Source organism: Terrapene carolina, unplaced genomic scaffold, assembly GCF_002925995.2.
Source record: "Terrapene carolina triunguis isolate 2854851 unplaced genomic scaffold, T_m_triunguis-2.0 Scaffold210, whole genome shotgun sequence".
Lineage (NCBI taxonomy): Eukaryota > Metazoa > Chordata > Testudines > Emydidae > Terrapene > Terrapene triunguis.
Genome location: NW_020664561.1, coordinates 27,594,886 through 27,614,677, shown reverse-complemented (window position 1 = coordinate 27,614,677; position 19,792 = coordinate 27,594,886). Strand labels below are relative to the sequence as shown.

The following is a 19,792-nucleotide window of genomic DNA, read 5'->3' as shown; positions in this document are numbered from 1 at the left end:
AGACTTGAATTTCATACAAGATGCTGGACAACAGAAATGGGATGAAATGTAATAGTGCAAATAAGAAGTTTTGCTATAAGCTGGGGACATAATCAGTTGGATGTGACAGAGAAGGAGAAAGGCCTGGGTGTATTGGTTGATCACAGGATGACTATGAGCCGCCAATGTGATGTGGCTGTGAAAAAGGCTAATGCAGTCCTAAGATGCATCAAGCGAGGTATTTCCAATAGAGATAGGGAAGTGTTATTACCATTATACAAAGCACTGGTGAGACCCATCTGGAATATTGTATGAAATTCTGGTCTCCCATGTTTAGGAAAGATGAATTCAAACTGGAACAGGTGCAGAGAAGGACTACTAGGAGATTAGAGAACCTACCCTAGAAGAGGAGACTTAAGAAGCTTGGCTTTGTTTAGCCTAAGCAAACAAAAACTGAAGAGAGATATGACTCCTCTCTATAATACATTAGAAGGATAAACACCAAGAAGGGACAGGAGTTATTTAAGTTAAGGGCCAATGTTGGCACAAGAACACATAGATATAAACTGGCCATCAACAAGTTTAGGCTTGAAATTAGATGAAGGTTTCCAACCATCAGTGGAGTGAAGTTCTGGAATAGCCTGCCAAGGGAAGCAGTGGGGGCAAAAAAACCTAATTGGTTACATAGACTGAGCTTGACAATTTTATAGAGATTTGGATTTTATTCTTCCTAACAAATTGGATTCTCTGACTTACTATTCAACTTCTAAAACATCTTTGAAGACTCATCTTTTTAGCAGGGGATGGTATGGATAAATGTCTATCAGGGATGGTCTAGACAGTATTTGGTCCTGCCATGCAGGAAGGGGACTGGACTCGATGACCTCTCGAGGTCCCTTCCAGTCCTAGAATCTATGAATCTATGATGAGATTGCCTACAATGGCATGTAGCCCATTTGTGACGGCTAGTAGCAAATATCTCCAATGGCCAGTATGGGACACTAGATGGGGAGGGCTCTGAGGCTACGTCCTCACTACGGGGGGGGGGGGCGATTTAAGATACGCAAATTCAGCTACGCGAATAGCGTAGCTGAATTCGACGTATCGGAGCCGACTTACCCCGCTGTGAGGACGGCGGCAAATCGACCTCCGCGGCTCCCCCATCAACGGCGCTTACTCCTACCTCCGCTGGTGGAGTACAAGCGTCGATTTGGGGATCTATTGTCGCGTCCCGACGAGATGCGATAATTCGATCCCCGAGAGATCGATTTCTACCCGCCGATTCAGGCGGGTAGTGTAGACGTAGCCTGAGTTACTACAGTGAACTCTTTCCTGGGTGTTTGGCTGATGGGTTTCGCCAACATGCTCAAGGGCTGACTGACTGCCATATTTGGGGTTGGGAAGTAATTTTCCCTCAGTTCAGATTGGCAGAGACCCTGGGAGGTTTTCCACTTTCCTCTGCAACATGGGGAATGGGTCGCTTGCTTGTTTAAATTAGAGTAAATGGCGGATTCTCTGTAACTTGGATTCCTTAAATCATAATTCGAGGATTTCAGTAACTCAGCCAGAGATTACGGGTCTATTACAGGAGCGGGTGGGTGAGATTCTGTGGCCTGCGATGTGCAGGAGGTCAGACTACATGATCACAATGGTCCCTCCTGGCCTTAAAGTCTACACTACGGGGGGGAGGTCGACCTAAAATATGCAACTTCAGCTATGCGAATAGCGTAGCTGAAGTTGCGTATTTTAGTTCGACTTACCTGGCTGTGAGGACGGCGGCGAGTCGACCGCTGCCGCTCCCCCGTCGACTCCGCTTCCAACTCTCGCTGAGGTGGAGTTCCGGAGTCGACAGCAGAGCGATCAGAGATCGATTTTATTGCATCTACACTAGACACGATAAATCGATCCCCGATAGAGCGATCGCTACCCGCCGATCCGGCGGATAGTGAAGACGTGCCAAAGAAGAGTCTAAGTGGGAATAGCTTCATCTTCAGTTATATAGCAGAGCAACTGCAGCTTACATGCTAACTAAATGAACAGTGAAATATGGGGATACAATAGGGGAATACCTGTCTTCTTTTTAAAATCTTTTAACTTTTATTTTTAAAATGTAGAAAATGTAAAGTAGACTACTCTAAAAGGAGGAATGGGGCTATCTGTTCCGTATGTCTCACAGTGAGGGCATATGGACTCTATGACCTATCATTGTATATAGTGAAGTGTTAGGAGAGTAGCACCAGCAGTTGCCCAGGACAGGACTTTGCCCCAAAGTACCCTGATCCCACAGTGATTGTTATTCAAGCTCAGTAAGGATGATTAATTCAACAAAGGCTGAACAATATTATTAAGTTAAACAAGAAACAGCAACTCTCCAATGAGCGTTCTGGGACTTGAACATTTGCTGGTCAATGCTGCTGATATGGTGGCTTTGAAGGACAGCCAGCAAATCTGTAGCTACTGAAAAAGCCAGGGAAAGGTAAATAGGGAAAGCTGCTGGTTTTATATCAAGTCAAAAACACATCTTGATTATGAATAATCCCATGTGAGATAAAAATTATGTGCTGCAACATATGAAAATCTACACAAGTAGCACATGTACTTTTGCACAAATATGTTATAATAAAAAAAAGTAGTAGCTTCTTTCGTTTACAGTTCATACACCTCTAACATTTTTTAACAAGTAATCACATACTATCCATGCATATGAAAGCTATATATCCTTTCCATCTCAGTCCATTTGGCTCTTTCTCAGGCAGAACTATCTGAAATAGAGGAATTTAAATGAAAAAAGAATCAAGCAGAGACTAGCTTGTTTTGTGGTTTTTGTTTGGTCTGGTAGGGAGCAAATGACAATAGACTTTTATCAAGTAACATACGTTAAAATTGTATTTTAATCAGAGCTCATGTGGAAGAGGAATTCTCCTGATACCATTTGTTTACTAAAAGATGACAGTGTGAAGTGGTCCAGTTGTTCGAGTAGCAAATTTGGGGTGCTCAGATCTGCCTAGCTACAGCACACTGTAAAAATGCCAATTAAGATTTTTCCTATTTGTCTATGTCTGAATAGGAGATGATTCTAACATCTATTCTCTGGGGAACCTGGAGACAGCTATAAACAAGAGGCTGTAATGGATTTTACTTTATTTATTAAATATTTCTGATACTTTTGCCTATGCTCAGGGATTTCTCTCATTGAAAGAGTAAATTGTCTATGCAACCAGGAAACAATTGTCTGAGACACTCAATCCTATTTTAATGGGAAGGATATAGCAAAAGGGGTGGTCTGGTTGAAGTATGATAATGTAGTAAAGTAGATTGGTATTTCCCCTGATTTAGATTATTAAAATGGAATCAAGCTCAGTTATTGGCATTCTAGGGTAGTCCTGAGGAACGTCAAGAAACTGTAAGGCCCACAGAGCTGACTCCTATTACGTGTGCACAATGAAAGGGTGAACATGAGGTGGCACAGCTTCTCCCCATCTCTTCAAAAAGCACAGGGAGAATCCCCTCCTCCCCCCGCTCTCCCGCTCCCTGGCCCCAAGGAGTGCTGCTGCCCTAATCCCGCTCTTCACTCCATCCATATAGCATCACCTTCCTCTGGTGATAGGAAGATCCCACATTACCAGACAGGAAATCAAGGTGAAATGGCCCTCCTATCCCCTGTTCTGAGCAGCAGTGCATGTGTGACAGGGACAGGCTTAGGGACTGGAGGTGGAAAGATGTTTGGAGAGCTTAACTTTAGATGCTGGTGAAAAGAAGAACAGTAAAGGAAGAGAGGAAGGGAGTGAGGGAAGAAATACCAGCCTGTGATGTAGTGGTGGAGAGTTCAAGCTAGTGAGCACAAGCAGTGTGGATAATATATTTTGAGTAGCCTAAGTTTTTGATTTGGACAAAATTGGGTGCATCTTCACAAAAGCCATTCAATTGGGAACCAGTATGCCCTTATAAATGCTCCTGTAATGAAAATATATACATATTTGCTAAAATCTGTGCTTTGTTACAACTATACAACCCCACTGAAGGAATCTGTCAGAATACGAGCAGAAAGGGGAGGCAGGGAGGAGGAATTGATCAGAGAGTTAAGAGTAGAGAAGAGCTGGTGGGGATTGGAAGTGAATGACAGAAGAAATGAAGGACTGCTTGGGCATGAACAAAGCAGCACTGCAGGAAGAAAGGATAAGCTGATAGCGGAGGAAGTGAACACAGCCACAGGACTTCCACAAGAGATGCTCAGTGAAGTAGGGGCAGGAATAACAATAAGAAAAGCCAGGGCTGAATTTGGACATTTTATACCATTCAGCAATTCAACTGATTACTAGAGCACCTTTATCATTGCAACTTCTATAATCTATTGAATTGGCCTTCTTTGAAACAAGACATCTAAAGAACTGGCATATGTCTGCATATAAGTCATCGCTTGACAAAGTAGTAATTTATTTTTAGTCACATCTTCCTCATCAGTGTATCATCTAAATGTGACACTTATTAAATTTGTCATTCTTAAGGTTTCATCTGTCTCTAGAAGTCTATTTTTTGAATTTTCAGTAACTCCTGAGGTCCCTTCCAATCCTGATATTCTATGATTCTAACAGGCTTGGAATGCACTATAAAAGGGCCTTAAACCACTCAGGTAAAGTTCTAGGCATCAGTTCAGACAGCTCAGTGAAAACATCTGCTCAGTGGTCTAAAAGGAAAACAAAATGTTAAACTATATTAAAAAGGAGAGAGAAAATACTGAAATATTAGAATGCCAGTACATAAATTAATGACACACCCTCACCTGGACTATTGTTTTGAATTCTTGTCACCCCATCCCAAAAGGATATAGCAGAAATAGAAGACTGTAAAGAAGTCACATCCTGTTCCTTAGTGATCAGTTTTAAAACAAATTTTCTGATTCTTTGGGGGGGGGGGGAACTTTTGTTTTAACAAGTTTGTAGTTTGTATAGGAAGTACAGAAACATGGGAGCCGTCATATAGGCAAGGAAAGGACAAATGGTGAGAAAGAAAAGTGCACATAGACAGAAAAAATTAAACAATCAGAATAAACGAAAATAAATAAAGTAATATGCAATAATTACATAATCCAATTGCATCAAAGTGTGTTGAACAACCACTGATTCATGACAGAGTCATATGGTACTTCTATTTTTAAAAAATCAGGGTAAAACATTCTAAATAAAATCAAAAAGAACATACTGTATCTTTGGATGTTGTAAAATGAAAATGTTTTCAGTTCATTAATTCATGAAGTAGCATGTGTGTGATTATTTTGCCTCCAGCAACTGAACAGCATTACTTCAGTGTATATTCAGGAGAATTGAGGAAAAATCGGAGAACCTGAGTTAACTAAACATTTATGACTATTATTGTTGATTTACATTGCACCATGTGTGTGTATATATAATACTTTTCAGACAAATTGAAATATGACGTCCCTTCCCTTAAGGTGCTTGTAATCTAATTAAGATAAAAATACGAGCAAAATGATAACAGGTGAAGGTGGGAGTGGGGAAGAAAGTGGAAATAGAGAAAGCTGTTCCCAGGGAGTATAGATCTCTAATGGCAAACAGATCCATATACGTTGTTTGTTTCAATTAGTTACATTCGATTGTTTTAAATATATTTTAAAATGATGATATAATTTAAAAATCTGACTTTGGCAGCTTACCCTTAAAAGGCTTTGTGGAAGAAGTATGTTTCTGAGAGAGATTCGAATGGAAAAAGCACGTGGATCATTTGGTACACAAGAAGTGAGAGACTGTTCTTAGGACAGCATGTAAGAAGACACAGGATTCAGGAAACCCTCATGAAGAGGCTAAATCCCATGTAAGCACCTACATAAATGCTCTCCTGATTAGGGATGCTTTCCTGAACTGGAGTTTACAGTGAAGAAGAAAACTAAAGGAGAGCAGTTTGGAAGGAGGCTTTTGCATAACAAAGTGGAAAGTTGGAAGAAATGAGAGCAGAGATGTAGGTAGAAGCAGGCTTGTGCAGAGCCTTGAAAGCAAAGGCCAGTGAAGGGTTGTATACAAGGAAATGATATGGTCCAAGCAGTGGAAGAGATTATTTTTGTAAACACATTTTGCATAGATTGTAAGTAATGAAGTCAGAGAACAGAAGAGATTACTGCAGCCTAAGTGAGAGATGGACAAGCAACAGAAAAGGTTTTAAGCAATAAGACTGGAGAGCAAAGACCAGATTTAGAGAGGTAAGAAAAAGAACTGGTCAGAAAAGTTTAAATGAAAAAAAAATTTCCAACAAAATATAGGGAAATTTTTATCAGCTAAAATTTTTCACAATTTCCCCCCCAATGTTTCAATGAGCTCTATGGATGTTTGGAAAATTCTGTCAAACATCTGTACATTTCCCAACATTATGATTTTTTTTTTTCAGAAGAAGTGACAGTATTTGCTGAGAGCCTGGATGGAGGGAAGAGTCAAATATGACACTAAAGTTACAAGCTTGGTTGACAGGGAGGGTAGCAGAATTACTGACAGCAACTGAGTAGGCAGAAAGAAGAAAGGGAAGGAAGAAAGATGAGGAATTAACATTTCTATCCAGTTCTAGACAACAAAAAGATGCTTAGACATTTGGTTACTATTTATTCAATACTCAAAGTATATTCACCAAAAAAATCCTAGTACACCTGTCCAATACTTTTAATATCGATATTTGATATACATGCCTGGTTTGTTAAATGTGTAATCAGAGATTTCACTCAATTTAATACAGTCGCTAGAAATGACATGTCATGGAAGGGGCATATGGAAAGGGGAGCAAGCAGGGGCATGCCCACCCCCCAATCAGCATGGGCACAGAACTCCTCTGGGGCCGGGAGAGCCAGCTCCATCGGCCCCAGGGAAAACCAGCTCCTCCGGCCACGGGGGTGGGAGGGAAGCTTCTCCAGCCATGTGGAGCACAGAAAGTGCCCCTCCAAAAAGTGGCCAAATTTTTATTCCTGTGCATGCTCCTGCAACGTAAAGATGCTCACTCTGTAATAGGGTAACAGTGTTAAATAGGGATGACTATATTACTGTATCATGTTTCTCTAAAAGCAAAAGCTCACCGTTGTAATGATTATTGTTTTGTTTCTGATATTTATATGGCATGGATCTGTAAACCTGTAAAGTTCCTATAGAAATAAACAGTTGAAAAATTCGGTCAAGTTTTAGTTAGCAGTAGTCCATCCAGGAGGAGATGTCAGACAGATAAACAGAGATGCAATATTAAAGAGAGAGAAGAGGTCAGAGGAAGGGAAAGCTTGGTAGTTGCAGGAGAGAGGCTGTAGCGTAAGTCACAAGAGTGGATGAGGTACCAGGGATAAGATGAAAGTGGAAAGGGGAGGACGAAGCTCTGCAGGATCTCAACAGAGAGGAAATAGAGAAAGCTGTTCCCAGGGAGTATAGATCTCTAACGGTGAACAGATTATATACATTGCTTGTTTCAATGGTGGGGAGGGATAGCTCAGGGGTTTGAGCATTGGCCTGCTAAACCCAGGGTTGTGAGTTCAGTCCTTGAGGGGGGCCACTTAGGCATCTGGGGCAAAATCAGTACTTGGTCCTGCTAATGAAGGCAGGGGGCTGGACTCAATGACCTTTCAGGGTCCTTCCAGTTCTATGAGATAGGTATATCTCCATATATTTTATTTATTTAAGAAGGTAGAGCCTCAGACAGATACATTGAAGGGATGATTAGAGAGGTAGAAAGAGAATCAGGAAAGCCTAGAGTGACATAGGTAGGGGAGAAAACCAATGGGGAAGGAGTCACCAGGTGGGATGAGAACAGAAATGAAGTCCTTAGATGTGGACAGTAGTAAGCCATCAATTATGTTAGTGAGAACATTTTGAGTGGAGTGTGTGGGAACCATGGAAACCAAGGAGATCAAAGAGAGAATTAACAGGGAGAGGAAGGTGAGGCAGCACAAACAAATAGCTCAAGGAGCTGATGAGAGCAAAAGAGGAAGATTGAGATGGAGACATTGGGGGCGGGGTGTGTCAAAGGATGGTTTTCTATATAACAGATGTTACTTATGAGCAGTTCGTGATTAAAACCAGAACAATCTGTTGCTGTACAGGAACACTGCTATGTCCTACAGCAGTTCTCACTCCTTTCCTCTCTTACATTTCAGTTTAGCAAGAATAAAAGTCACTATGAATTTTAAATGCAATTCTAATCGTGCTTATAAATGGTAGTTTCAAAAGTATGCATGTTACAATAAACACAAATTAGAGGTAAATTAAACCTTAATTATATCTAGCAAGTTTTATGTCCTAATTAAAAACAGTATTCCAACAATAAAAATGACTTACCACCTGAATTAGCTCTGCCACAATTGTCTAATCTCCCTAAACATTCTTTGTGCGCCCCAGCTCCACACTTAGAACATAAATAGCCTTGATAAAATGTTCCTCTGTAAAGTAAAATTAGATAGTGATACATTAAGTGATAAAAAGCTGCATATATGAAATAATTAGCATAAAGAAAAATTTTAAAAATACTGCAGATGGCAGTAGAAGTCATTTGCTGTGCTGCACAATGATTGTACCTAAAAGCTTGAGGAACAGTGGCAACAGATCATGGGTAACATGGAACTCCAGTCTCCTTTTCAGAACTTCAAGCCATTTAGAGCCAGATAGTTCCCCTGGTTTACTGGTGGAATAACACACTTCATATCAATTGGGCACAAAATGGGGTTTGGCACGGTACATGCCAAAATTGTACAAAGTATAAATACCACAGTGTCCCTATACTATCACTGATCCACACTCCATTTGATTTCAATAGGAATGTATAATGAACATGCATACTAGGACAGGATTCATTTTGGAGGGATTGTTTTTTCAGGATAGAAGATTTTATTACCTATATTATTGACTATAAACTGCTTCCATTAAAAAGAAAAGTATAAGGAAAGACGTTGATGAATGTTAAGAGCCGCTGAGCACACCTCGGAGAGCCCTGCGCTCTCCCCTGGAGGAAGGGTATGCCTACACTGCAATTAGACACCCGCAGCCGGCCTGTGCCAGCTGACTTGCACTCAGAGGGCTTGGGCAAAGAAGGTATTTAACTGCTCTGGAAGCCTCCCACTTTGCAGGGTCATAGAGCCTAGGCTCCAGCCCGAGCCTGAATATTTACACCACAATTAAACAGCCCCTTAGCCCAAGCCCCACGAGCCCATGTCACCTGGCATGGAGCCAATAGTGGGTTTTTAATTGCAGTATAGATAGAGTTGCCACCTTTCTAATTGCTGGTAACCAGACCCCACCCCCCCCCCTAGCCATGGCTCCTGCCCCACCTCTTTCCCCAAGGCCATGCCCCCATCATTCATTCCTCTCTCCCCCTCCCCCTGTTGCTCACTGGATTGTCTCCACCCTCCCTCCCCCACATCTGGGCTCCCTCTGCTCCGGGGCTGGGAGGGGAGCTGCTGCAGCCTGACAAGGAGCCTGTATGCAGGTGGGAGGCCGCCCCGGTTGAGCCGAAGGTTAATAACCTGGCGCTTCCCCCGACTCCACAGTAACTGGACTTTTGGTGTCCAGTCAGTACACTTGACCGGAGACGGCCAGGTCCCCTTTTCGACTGGACTTCCTGGTGAAAAACTGGGCACCTTGCAACTCTAAATGGCACCCACACACAGATGCCAAAAACCAGACTGTCCAGGTAAAACCTGGATGGCTGGCAACCCTAAGTATAGACATACCCTAACTCTCATAAATTATAAGTTCAATTTTGAAGCCCTTTGAATTTCAAGTGGGGTTTAGATTCAAGCCTACCCATGGCTTTTATTCCAAGTCTGACCCACTGGGGAAGTAAGGAGTTCATTGGTACATGCTTCGACCACCATTCCAGGAGGACATACTTCCATGCTGATGATGCTCGTTAAAAAATTAATGTATTAAATCAATTTGTGGCTGATGTCCTTGGGGGGAGAATTGTTTGTCCCCTTCTCTGTGTTTTACCCGCATTATGCCATATATTTTGTGTTACAGCAGTCTTGGATGATGATCCACTATATGTTGTTCAATTTAAGAACACTATCACTGCAGATTTGACAAAACAGAAAGAAGGTACCAACATGAAATTTCTAAAGATAGCTAAAGCACTTGACCTAAGGTTTAAGAATCTTTAGTGCCTTCCAAAATCTGAGATGGATGAGGTGTGGAACATGCTGTCACAAGTCTTAAAAGAGCAACACTCTGATGCATAAACTACAGAACCCAAACCACCAAAAGAGAAAATCAACCTTCTGTTGGTGGCATCTAACTCAGATGATGAAAATGAATGTGTGTCCATCCGCACTGCTTTGGATCATTATTGAGCAAAACCCATCATCAGCATGTAAGATCTCATTTTATATTGTTTTATTTCTGTTATCTTTTTTACAGTTCATATATTTGTAATAAAAAATAAGAATATAAAGTGAGCACTGTACACTTTGTATTCTGTGTTGTAATTAAAATCAATACATTTGAAAGTGTAGAAAACATCCAAAAAATATTTAAAGAAATGGCATGCTATTATTGTTGAACAGTGTGATTAAAACTGCAATTAATCGCAACTATTTTTTTAATCTAGTAATATATTGTGATTAATGTTTTAATCAGTTGACAGCCCTATTAACAACTTATATAAAACTGAAGAGCTGGAATCAGGAAATAGAAGAGGAAAGAGTGGTGCTAAGATGCTTGGTAGTGATGGGTCACAATGTTGCAGGCCTTTCTGCTCCCATTTTGAGGTCTGGTAAAACTTTTCAATACCAAAAAAAAAAAACCCCACATAGACTATCTGTAAAAGAAACCTAACCTATCTTGAACAGTTCTCTCACCATGCATGTCATTTCCATACTCTTTTTTCCCAGCAAGGTACGTGAATTAAATTAAAGTCAATACTTTACACTATAAGACTTACCTCAGAAGCATTTGACAGACTTTGCAGGATGTGACACGAGTGAAGGTGTGCATTTTGAACTCATGAAAATTTGTATCTGCATTGTCCGGTCTTATGTTGGATCTAGAGAAAAGTAAATTACATTATTTGATAATACGCTTTTAATTAAAGAAATTTGGGAATACGGTGCACCAAATCTAAACAGGAAATCTGAATCCACACACTGTGAGCCTTATTTTTGCATTGATATTTCTTTAAGAGACACAGTCTGTGCCACAGACCATGAAACAAAATATTTTATTATCCAAGCCTGTTCCCAAAAGACGTACAGTATAAGCCATTTCTTAGAGACCCTAGTAACTGGGAAAATAGCCACACATATCAGAACAAACATAGTCTGTTTTTTCCTTTCTATTCTGAGGACCACTTCATATGACAAGGATCATCTCGTGGACCTGCCTCTCCTTCCAATTCTCCACTGCTTGGGTCTCAAAATGTTTCGTTCTGTGGATCATCAGCAAAGACCATGTAGCATAGACTGAGAACCACCGCATTAGAAAATCCGAGCAGCATATGCTGGACAGAGTTGAGTCACAGTTATCCAACAACAAATTAGGTGACTAAAGCTATTTCAAAAGTAATTATAGAATATTTACTGTTCTTTTAGCTAGTGTTCTTTGAATGAGTTTCCTAATGCCTACAGATGTCTCTATACGTTAATTTAGCCAATAAAATGGAAGACCTCTAGTTATGCTGCTATAATATCAGCTTGCTTGTGGGAAACATGTACCTACAGAACTAATACATCTGGACTATTTGTTGTGATCATATGCTAGTTTATCTTCCCCACTGTTTCTCTTTAAGCAGTACTAGCTTAGAGAAATTGCATTAATCATTTTATTGCATTGTTACCTTGCTGAGGGTTTTTAAAAAAAAAAACGGTTAGTCACTTTCTCGTAACTGTTGTTCTTCGAGATGTGTTGTTCATGTCCATTCCAACCAGGCGTGCACGCTCCACGTGCACTCCAGCCAGAAGACTTTTCCCTTAGCAGCGTAGGAAGGGTCGGCCTGGGCGCCCCTGGAGTGGCGCCTTCATGGCGCCCATATAGGGCCCTGCCAGCCCTCCACCCCCTCAGTTCCTTCTTGCCGGCTATTCCGACAGAGGGGTAGGAGGGTGGGTATTGGAATGGACATGAACAATACATCTTGAAGAACAACAGTTACGAGAAAGTGAGTAACTGTTTCTTCTTCGAGAGAGATTGTTCATGTCCATTCCAACCAGGTGACTCACAAGCCAAAGCTTAGGAGGTGGGGTCAGAGTCATGCACTGATTGGATCACAGCGTGTCCAAAAGCCGCATGGTCTCTGGCCTGTTGTGTAATTGCATAGTGTGTCGTGAATGTATATATTGAGGACCACGTGGCCGCCCTGCAGGTTTCCTGGGTGGGGACTTGTGCCAGGAACACTGCCGAGGAGGCCTGGGCCCTGGTAGAGTGGGCGGTAATCGGCGGGGCAGGCATCCTCATAACATTCCCGAATGCAGGATGTGATCCACGACAAGATGCGTTGAGAAGAGAAAGGGAGAACTTTCATTCCGCCAAGGCCACAAAGAGTTGGATGGACTTCCGGAATGGCTTAGTCCTCTCTACGTAGAAGGCTAGGGCCCTACGTACATCCAGTGACTGCAGCCTGTGCTCCCTATCGGAGAAGTGTGGCTTGGGATAAAACACTGGGAGGAAGATGTCCTGGCCCATGTGAAACTGGGAGACAACCTTAGGGAGAAAGGCCGGGTGAGGTCTGAGTTGGACCTTGTCCTTATGAAAAACTGTGTAAGGGGGCTCGGACGTTAGAGCCCAGAGCTCCGATACCCATCTAGCCAAGGTAATTGCCACGAGGAACGCGACCTTGTACGAGAGATAGAGCAGGGAGAAGGTCACCAGTGGTTCAGAAGGAGGGCCCATAAGTCTGAAGAGGCCTAGTTTAGGGTCCCAGGCTGATGCATCTGCGGGGAGAGCCTGTCTAGGCCCTTGAGGAAATGACTGACTAGAGGGTTTGCGAAGACCGAGAAGCCATCTGTGCCTGGATGGAAGGCAGAGATGGCAACTAAGTGGACCCTTATTGATGACAGGGACAGGTCTTGTTGTTTTAGGTGAAGGAGGTAGTCCAGTATGAACGGTTTGGGGGCGAGCAACGGCGACTGACTGCGTTGCTCCACCCAGATGGAGAACCTTTTCCACTTGGCAAGATGCATTGCCCTGGTGGAGGGCTTTCTACTACCAAGGAGGACTTGTCTGACTTGATCCGAGCATGACAACTCCACGATGTTTAGCCATGGAGCATCCAGGCCGTGAGGTGGAGCAACTCTAGATTCGGGTGCCAGAGTCAGCCAGGGTTCTGCGTGATCAGATCTGGGACCAGCGGTAAAGTGAGCAGTGTTGCTACAGACGTTCCCAGGAGCGACGTGAACCTGTGTTGGCGCGGCCACGCCGGCGCTATCAGTATGACTCGGGCCTGGTCCCTGCAGATCTTGAGGAGCACCTTGTGGAGCAGCGGAATTGCTGGAAAAGCATAGAGCCAGCAGCCCCCCCACGGGAGGAGGAAGGCATCTGCGATGGACCCTGGACTGTGACTCATGAGGGAGCAGACTAGCTGAAATTTCCTGTTGCCGCGAGTGGCAAACAGGTCTATCTGGGGAGAGCCCCAGAGATGGACGATTGAACTCATCACGTCTGGACGGAGGGACCACTTGTGGACGTGGAAGGTCTGGCTGAGATTGTCCACCAGCTCGTTCTGCACTCCTGGGAGGTATGATGCCTGCAGGTGGATCGAGTGCTCTACGCAGAAGTCCCACAGCGCAAGGGCTTCCCGGCATAGGGGAGAGGAGCGTGCACTCCCCGTTTGTTGATATAGAACATCGCTGAGGTGTTATCCGTGAGGACTGAGACACACCTGCCTGCTATGTGGATTTTGAAAGCATGGCATGCCAGTTGTACCGCTCTCAGCTCTCTGACATTGATGTGCATAGCGAGGTCTGCTTGAGACCAGAGGCCTTGAGCCCTGAGGTCCCCTAGATGAGCTCCCCAGCCCAGATCCAAGGCGTCTGTCACCAATGAGAGAGAGGGCTGAGGGCTGGCAAAGGGCACTCCCGCACAAACCACTTGTGGGTCGAGCCACCATAGGAGGGAGTCCAGCACCGGGCAGGGCAGGGTTATGATGCTGTCCAGAGTGTCTCGGGCTGGCCGATACACCAACACCAGCTAAGACTGGAGTGGGCACAGTTTGAGCCTGGCGTGCTGTACCACGTAGGTGCACGCAGCCATGTGTCCCAGCAGCTTTAGGCAATTCCTTGCGTGGTCGTGGGGAACTGTCTGAGGCCCCGTATGATGTCCCCTAGTGAGCGAAACCTGGCTTCCAGGAGGTATGCCCTGGCTTGAGTCAAGTCTAAGACTGAGCCTATAAACTCTATCCTCTGCACCGGGGACAGAGTAGATTTGGTCTCGTTTAGGAGGAGACCTAAAATTCGAGGAAGGTCCTTCTTATGAATTCGACCTGACCCTCCACTTGGGCTCTTGAACGACCCTCGATTGTCGAGGTAAGGAAAAACCTGTACCTGGCGCTTGCGCAGGAATGCCGCAACGACTGCCATGCACTTTGTGAATACTCGGGGAGCTGCCGACAGTCTGAACGGGAGGACGTCAAACTGATAGTGGCTGCTGCTCACCATGAATCTGAGGTAGTGTCTGTGATGTGGGACTATTGCGATGTGAAAATACGCATCCTTCAAGTCGAGGACAGCGTACCAGTCACCCGGATCCAGTGAGGGGATAATGGAGGTTAGTGAGACCATGTGGAACTTGAGTTTCTTTACAAACTTGTTGAGCTGCCGCAGGTCCAAGATGGGTCTGAGGCCCCCCTTGGCCTTCGGTATTAGGAAATACTGGGAGTAAAACTCCTTCCCCCTTAGCTCATGAGGAACCTCCTCCACTGCCCGCACCGAGAGGAGGGACTGCACTTCTTGAATTAGAAGTTGCTCGTGACAAGCGGGACAGGGAAGGGGGTTGGAGGGGCGGCAGGGCACAGAATTGGATGGAATATCCCCTCTCTACCGTGCGGAGAACCCAACGGTTTGAAGTAATTCAGGACCAGGCATGGTAGAAAGGGGATAGACAGGACGACAAGGTAAGAGGGGAAGGATCCAGAGTCCATACTGGTGAGCCGTCCTCGACCGCACCTTCAAAAGGGTGGTGTAGGCCCGGGCAGAGGCTTGGGCTGGCCAGAATTTTGCCCAGAGGAGGAATGTTGCCTCTTCTTACCACTCCTGTTTCTCCTACGCGGAGCGTCCTGGCGGTTCTGCAGCTGCTAAGGCCGAGGGGCAGGCTGAGGCCTAAAATGCCTGCGCAGGGTAGCTGGCGTGTGGAGCCCCAGTGAGCGCAGGGTAGCCCTAGAGTCCTTCAAACTGTGCAGTCTCTTATCTGTTTTTTCAGAGAAAAGGGAGGATCCCTCAAAGGGGAGGTCCTGTATGGTCTGCTGGACCTCGTGGGGCAGTCCAGAGACCTGTAGCCAGGAGCAAGAGGCTGCATCCGCCACATCCAGAGCCGCTTGCAGAGAGGCCTGGGAAACCAAGTTCCCCTCCTCCACAAGTGCGGAGAACTCCACCCGAGAGTCCTGAGGCAGGAGCTCCGCAAACATAGCCATTGCCGAGCAGGTGTTATGTCCGTAGCGGCTTACAGTGGCCTGCTGGTTGGCTATGAGGAGCTGCAGGCCCCCGGTCAAATAGACCTTTCGGCCAAATAGGTCCAGCTTCTTGACGTCCCTGTTTTTAGGGGTGGAGCCTTGGAACCCCTGGCGCTCTCTCTGATTGACTGCATCGACCACCAAAGAGTCTGGGGGAGGGTGGGTATATAGGTGTTCGTACCCCTTAGACGGTACGAAGTAGCGCCGCTTGGTTTTCTTGGCCATGGGGGCCAGAGAAGCGGGGGTCTGCCACAGATTTTTGGATGTGTCAACTAATGTTTTTATCAATGGCAGAGCAACCCTAGATGGGCCGGAGGGAGCCAGGATGTCCACAACAGGGTCCAAATCTCCTCCACCTCCTCGGCCTGTATCCCCAGGCTTTGAGCGGCCCGTCTCAATAGCTGCTGGAGAACACAGTTGTCCTCGAGAGCTGTGGCTGTCGATGTCACTGAGACCAGTTCATCCGGCGAGGACGAGGATGAGAGGACGGGTAGCAGGCCCTGTTCGCTACCCTCGGCCCCTCTGAGGTCCCTCGGCATATGGTACTCAAACTGCGGTGCTGGTGCTGATGGGGGATTTGGCACCACAGCTAGTGCCGGGGCCGACAAATCCAGCGGTGCCGAGCCCAACGGTGCCGGCGGGCTCAAAGTGGGAGCCCCTGGTGGTGCCGTTGTCTGGAGAGACGGTGCCGGAGCTGGCTGTGCCAGCGGTGCCGCTCCCTCGGATGACGGTGCCACTGGCGGCGGTGCCTGCACTGTCTTTGGCACAAAAGATGCTGAAGACACCGATGCAGTCCTGGATCGCAGACCACGGACTTGGCCCTGGCTCTGATGGTAAGCCCAGGGTGTCCAAAAGGGCCTTGAGCAGACCGCTGCCACTGTTGCTGCCACGGTGCCGGGTATGGCTGGTGACTCCGTTGAGACCTGGACCTCCTGCTCCGCGATCTGCTGGAGTAATAAGAGTCCGCCTCCGACTTCGAGGTCTCCGAGTAGGAGGACCATGGAGGAGCAGTACCCTGGGTCACTGGCGAGTGGTGCTTCAAAGCCAGGGAACGGTGCGGCCCTTCTGTCTGCGCGGGCGGTGCCTGGGGTGCTGGTGATGGAGACCGGTGGGCCATGCCCCTGGAGTGGAACGGGGGGCATGCGGTCACCAGCGACTTGTCCCTCCTCTGTGGGGAGGATGGCACCGGGAGGCGCATCAGGTCTTTGGCTGTCTTGAACGCCTCCAGCGTCGACGGTAGCTGTATGTTCCCTTGGTGGTCTGGGGACCGAGGAGGGTTCGGACTCAACTGCACCCTGGCCGGGGCAGGAGTCGACGAGACCCTGGGCAGAAGCGAGGAGGGGGTGGTCCATCCTGATACACTCGTGAACGCCACAGACCCCTTAGGTTTCGAGAGGGGTGATCGACCTCTCACCAGCCTCTTCTTCTTTACTGGCACCGGGGATAGACAGCGGTTCTGCGCTGAGGCCGACTTCTTACGGTCCGAGCCGTGGCGATGCCGGGGGGCCTTGGAGTCCTTAGTCGGGGCCATTTCGCGTGCCGTTGGTGCCGGAGCGCTGCGCACCGATGAGGACATGGTCAGTGCCGGTTCAGTGGGTCCCGGGTCAGAGTGTGGCCTCAATGCCGCCTCCATCAACAGAAGTTTTAGCCTCAGTTACCGGTCTTTGAGGGTTCTGGGATGGAAACCCTTGCAGATACAGCACTTCTCCTTCTGGGGACTCTCACCAAGGCACTGCAAGCAGGAAAAGTGAGGATCACTCTTGGGCATAAACTTGCCACAGGCCTTGCAGAGCTTAAACCCTGGAGACCCGGGCATACCCCAGGAGGGGAAACGTTGGGGGGGGGGGCAAACCAACTAACTATAACTATAAGGAACAACTATTAACTAACTGAGAAACTATATACACAATATGCTATCAGACACTGCTAGAGCACTTACTGCAGGAGCGAGCGAAGTTCCAGCTAAGTCACCGGCGGTAAGAAGGAACTGAGGGGGTGGAGGGTTGGCAGGGCCCTATATTGGGCGCCATGAAGGCCGACCATACGGACGCTGCTAAGGGAAAAATCTTCTGGCTGTCCTGCACATGGCACACACACACCTGGTTGGAATGGATATGAACAGTCACTCGAAGAAGAACATTATTTAGCATTTCGTTCAGTTTTTCTTCTTCTGTAACTCTTTCCATTTCAAGGAGTTTGTTTGCACTGTGTATTTTTCTCCACTACAGGGTTTTGTTTTTTGTTTTGTCTTTGTTGCTGCCGCATTAGTATTTTTATTCCTTTTTATGTTCTATATAAAGCTCACAAGCATTTTTTAAAAAATCACATTTAGATTAATATAATGCTAAAAGAACAAGATCATTGATATGCTAAGAACATACTTTGTTTCTAGATAACCTTTGTGTAAATCTATACCCGTGGATAAGGGAAAATGAAATTAACCCTTACTAAAATGTTTTATTAACAAAACCAATTACTTATCACACTGAGGTCTTTAGGATTATGTATGTCTCTAGTGCTTTGTTTGCTAAACTAATACAAGAATTAGAATTGGGGGGGGAAATCAAGTAAAGGAAGGGGAGAAAATTTAAGAATTTGAAACACCTAAGGAAGTACCCAAGGTGTTATCAGAGACATAACTGGCTGGTAAAGCTGGAGGTACTGATAAGATGAAATTTCACTTTTTCTATATTATAAGCAATTCCCAGAATAAGATATTTTATAGCAATGAACTGCAGTGATGTGTAACACAGGCAAAGATCCAAACACCAGTATCTTGGGGGGAGGGATAGCTCAGTGGTTTGAGCATTGGCCTGCTAAACCCAGGGTTGTAAGTTCAATCCTTGAGGGGGCCATTTAGGGAGTTGGGGCCAAAATCTGTCTGGGGATTGGTCCTGCTTTGAGCAGGGGGTTGGACTAGATGACTTCCTGAGGACCCTTCCAACCCTGATATTCTATGATCTTTACTACTGAGTGAACACTTATGAAAAATATTCAAAGCAGCTCTTGAGTAGTAAGTATTGATGCAGTGGTGTCAGAAAGGTCAGTCTTTTAACGCATCTCCTGAATATGAGTGTGCTGAAAATGAAACTGAATTTTAAAGGCAAATGAGACTTCTTTGCTTTTATGCTTGTTAATGACCTTACTTTTAGCATTGTTTTACACCATATGACTAATATCTCTTGTTGTCTATGTGTACAAGATACAGTGATGCAATTGTCATGTATATTATCCTCCTAGAGGAGAGAGATACAGATATTATATTATTTCATTTTGGAGATTATCATTATCCTATCAAAATTACTGTGGAGCAATGTGATTTTAGATTGTAAACTCTTCATGGGCAATGACTGTGTCTTAATGTGTGTTTGTATAAGGTCTAACACAATGAGGAACAGTTCTGACACAGGTATTTTAGGCCATGCTAATAATAATGTAAGAATTAAAAACTCTCAAGAATAACTTACAGTACACACTATGCTCCTAACAAAAGCTACTTTTTTCTTTAACATTTCGATTAAGAGCAGGATCCAGTTTGTGAAGGTATTTCAAGAGTATCAGCCTCACACACTCAGGCCTTGTCTACACTATCGGGGTAAGTCAATCTAAGTTACGCTACTCCAGCTACATGAATAATATAGCTGGTGTCAATGTAGCTTAGGTCAATTTACTGCAGTGTCTACATTGCGACACATTGATGGGAGACGCTCTCCCGTCGACTTACCTTACTCCTTTCGTTCCGGTAGAGTATCAGAGTCGACTGGAGAGCGCTCTGCGGTCGATTTAGTGGGTCTTCACTAAACCCGCTAAAATTGACCCCTGCTGCAATGATCGCAGCAGCATCGATCCTGGTAAGTGTAGACTGGCCAGAGAGACTCAAAGTACTTCTAAAAGTTAAAAAGCAAATCAAAATAATCCCAAGAGCCTGATCATCTTCCCACTAAAATCTAGGGCAAAATTTCCATGAAGTTCAACTGAGCAGAATCAAGCCTCAAAGTAACAAGTATAGTGGGTGAACAGAGAAGGGGACAGTAACACACGCAGTAGGTCAGCTATTATTATACTGCTTTACCATTTGCTCTGATACGCATGCAACTGTCCTACGCTCTCCTTTTAGTCTGTCTGCAAAGACTCAAATTTATACAAGCCGCTGAAAACACACCAGCTAGTAACAGAACACATAATAACCTTA

General features: G+C 45.2%; 1 protein-coding gene across 1 annotated transcript in view; it reads right to left on the bottom strand.

Annotated features, from left to right (window-relative positions):
• Positions 1-19,792, bottom strand: part of LOC112109983 (guanine nucleotide exchange factor VAV3) — a 238,231-nt gene that overhangs the window by 79,184 nt on the left and 139,255 nt on the right. Inside the window, exons 16-17 of the mRNA XM_024204746.3 lie at positions 10,888-10,989; positions 8,292-8,392 (exon numbers count right to left, since the gene is read on the bottom strand). Of these exons, the coding sequence (XP_024060514.1) occupies positions 8,292-8,392; positions 10,888-10,989 (203 nt within the window). The remainder of the gene's footprint in view (positions 1-8,291; positions 8,393-10,887; positions 10,990-19,792) is intronic.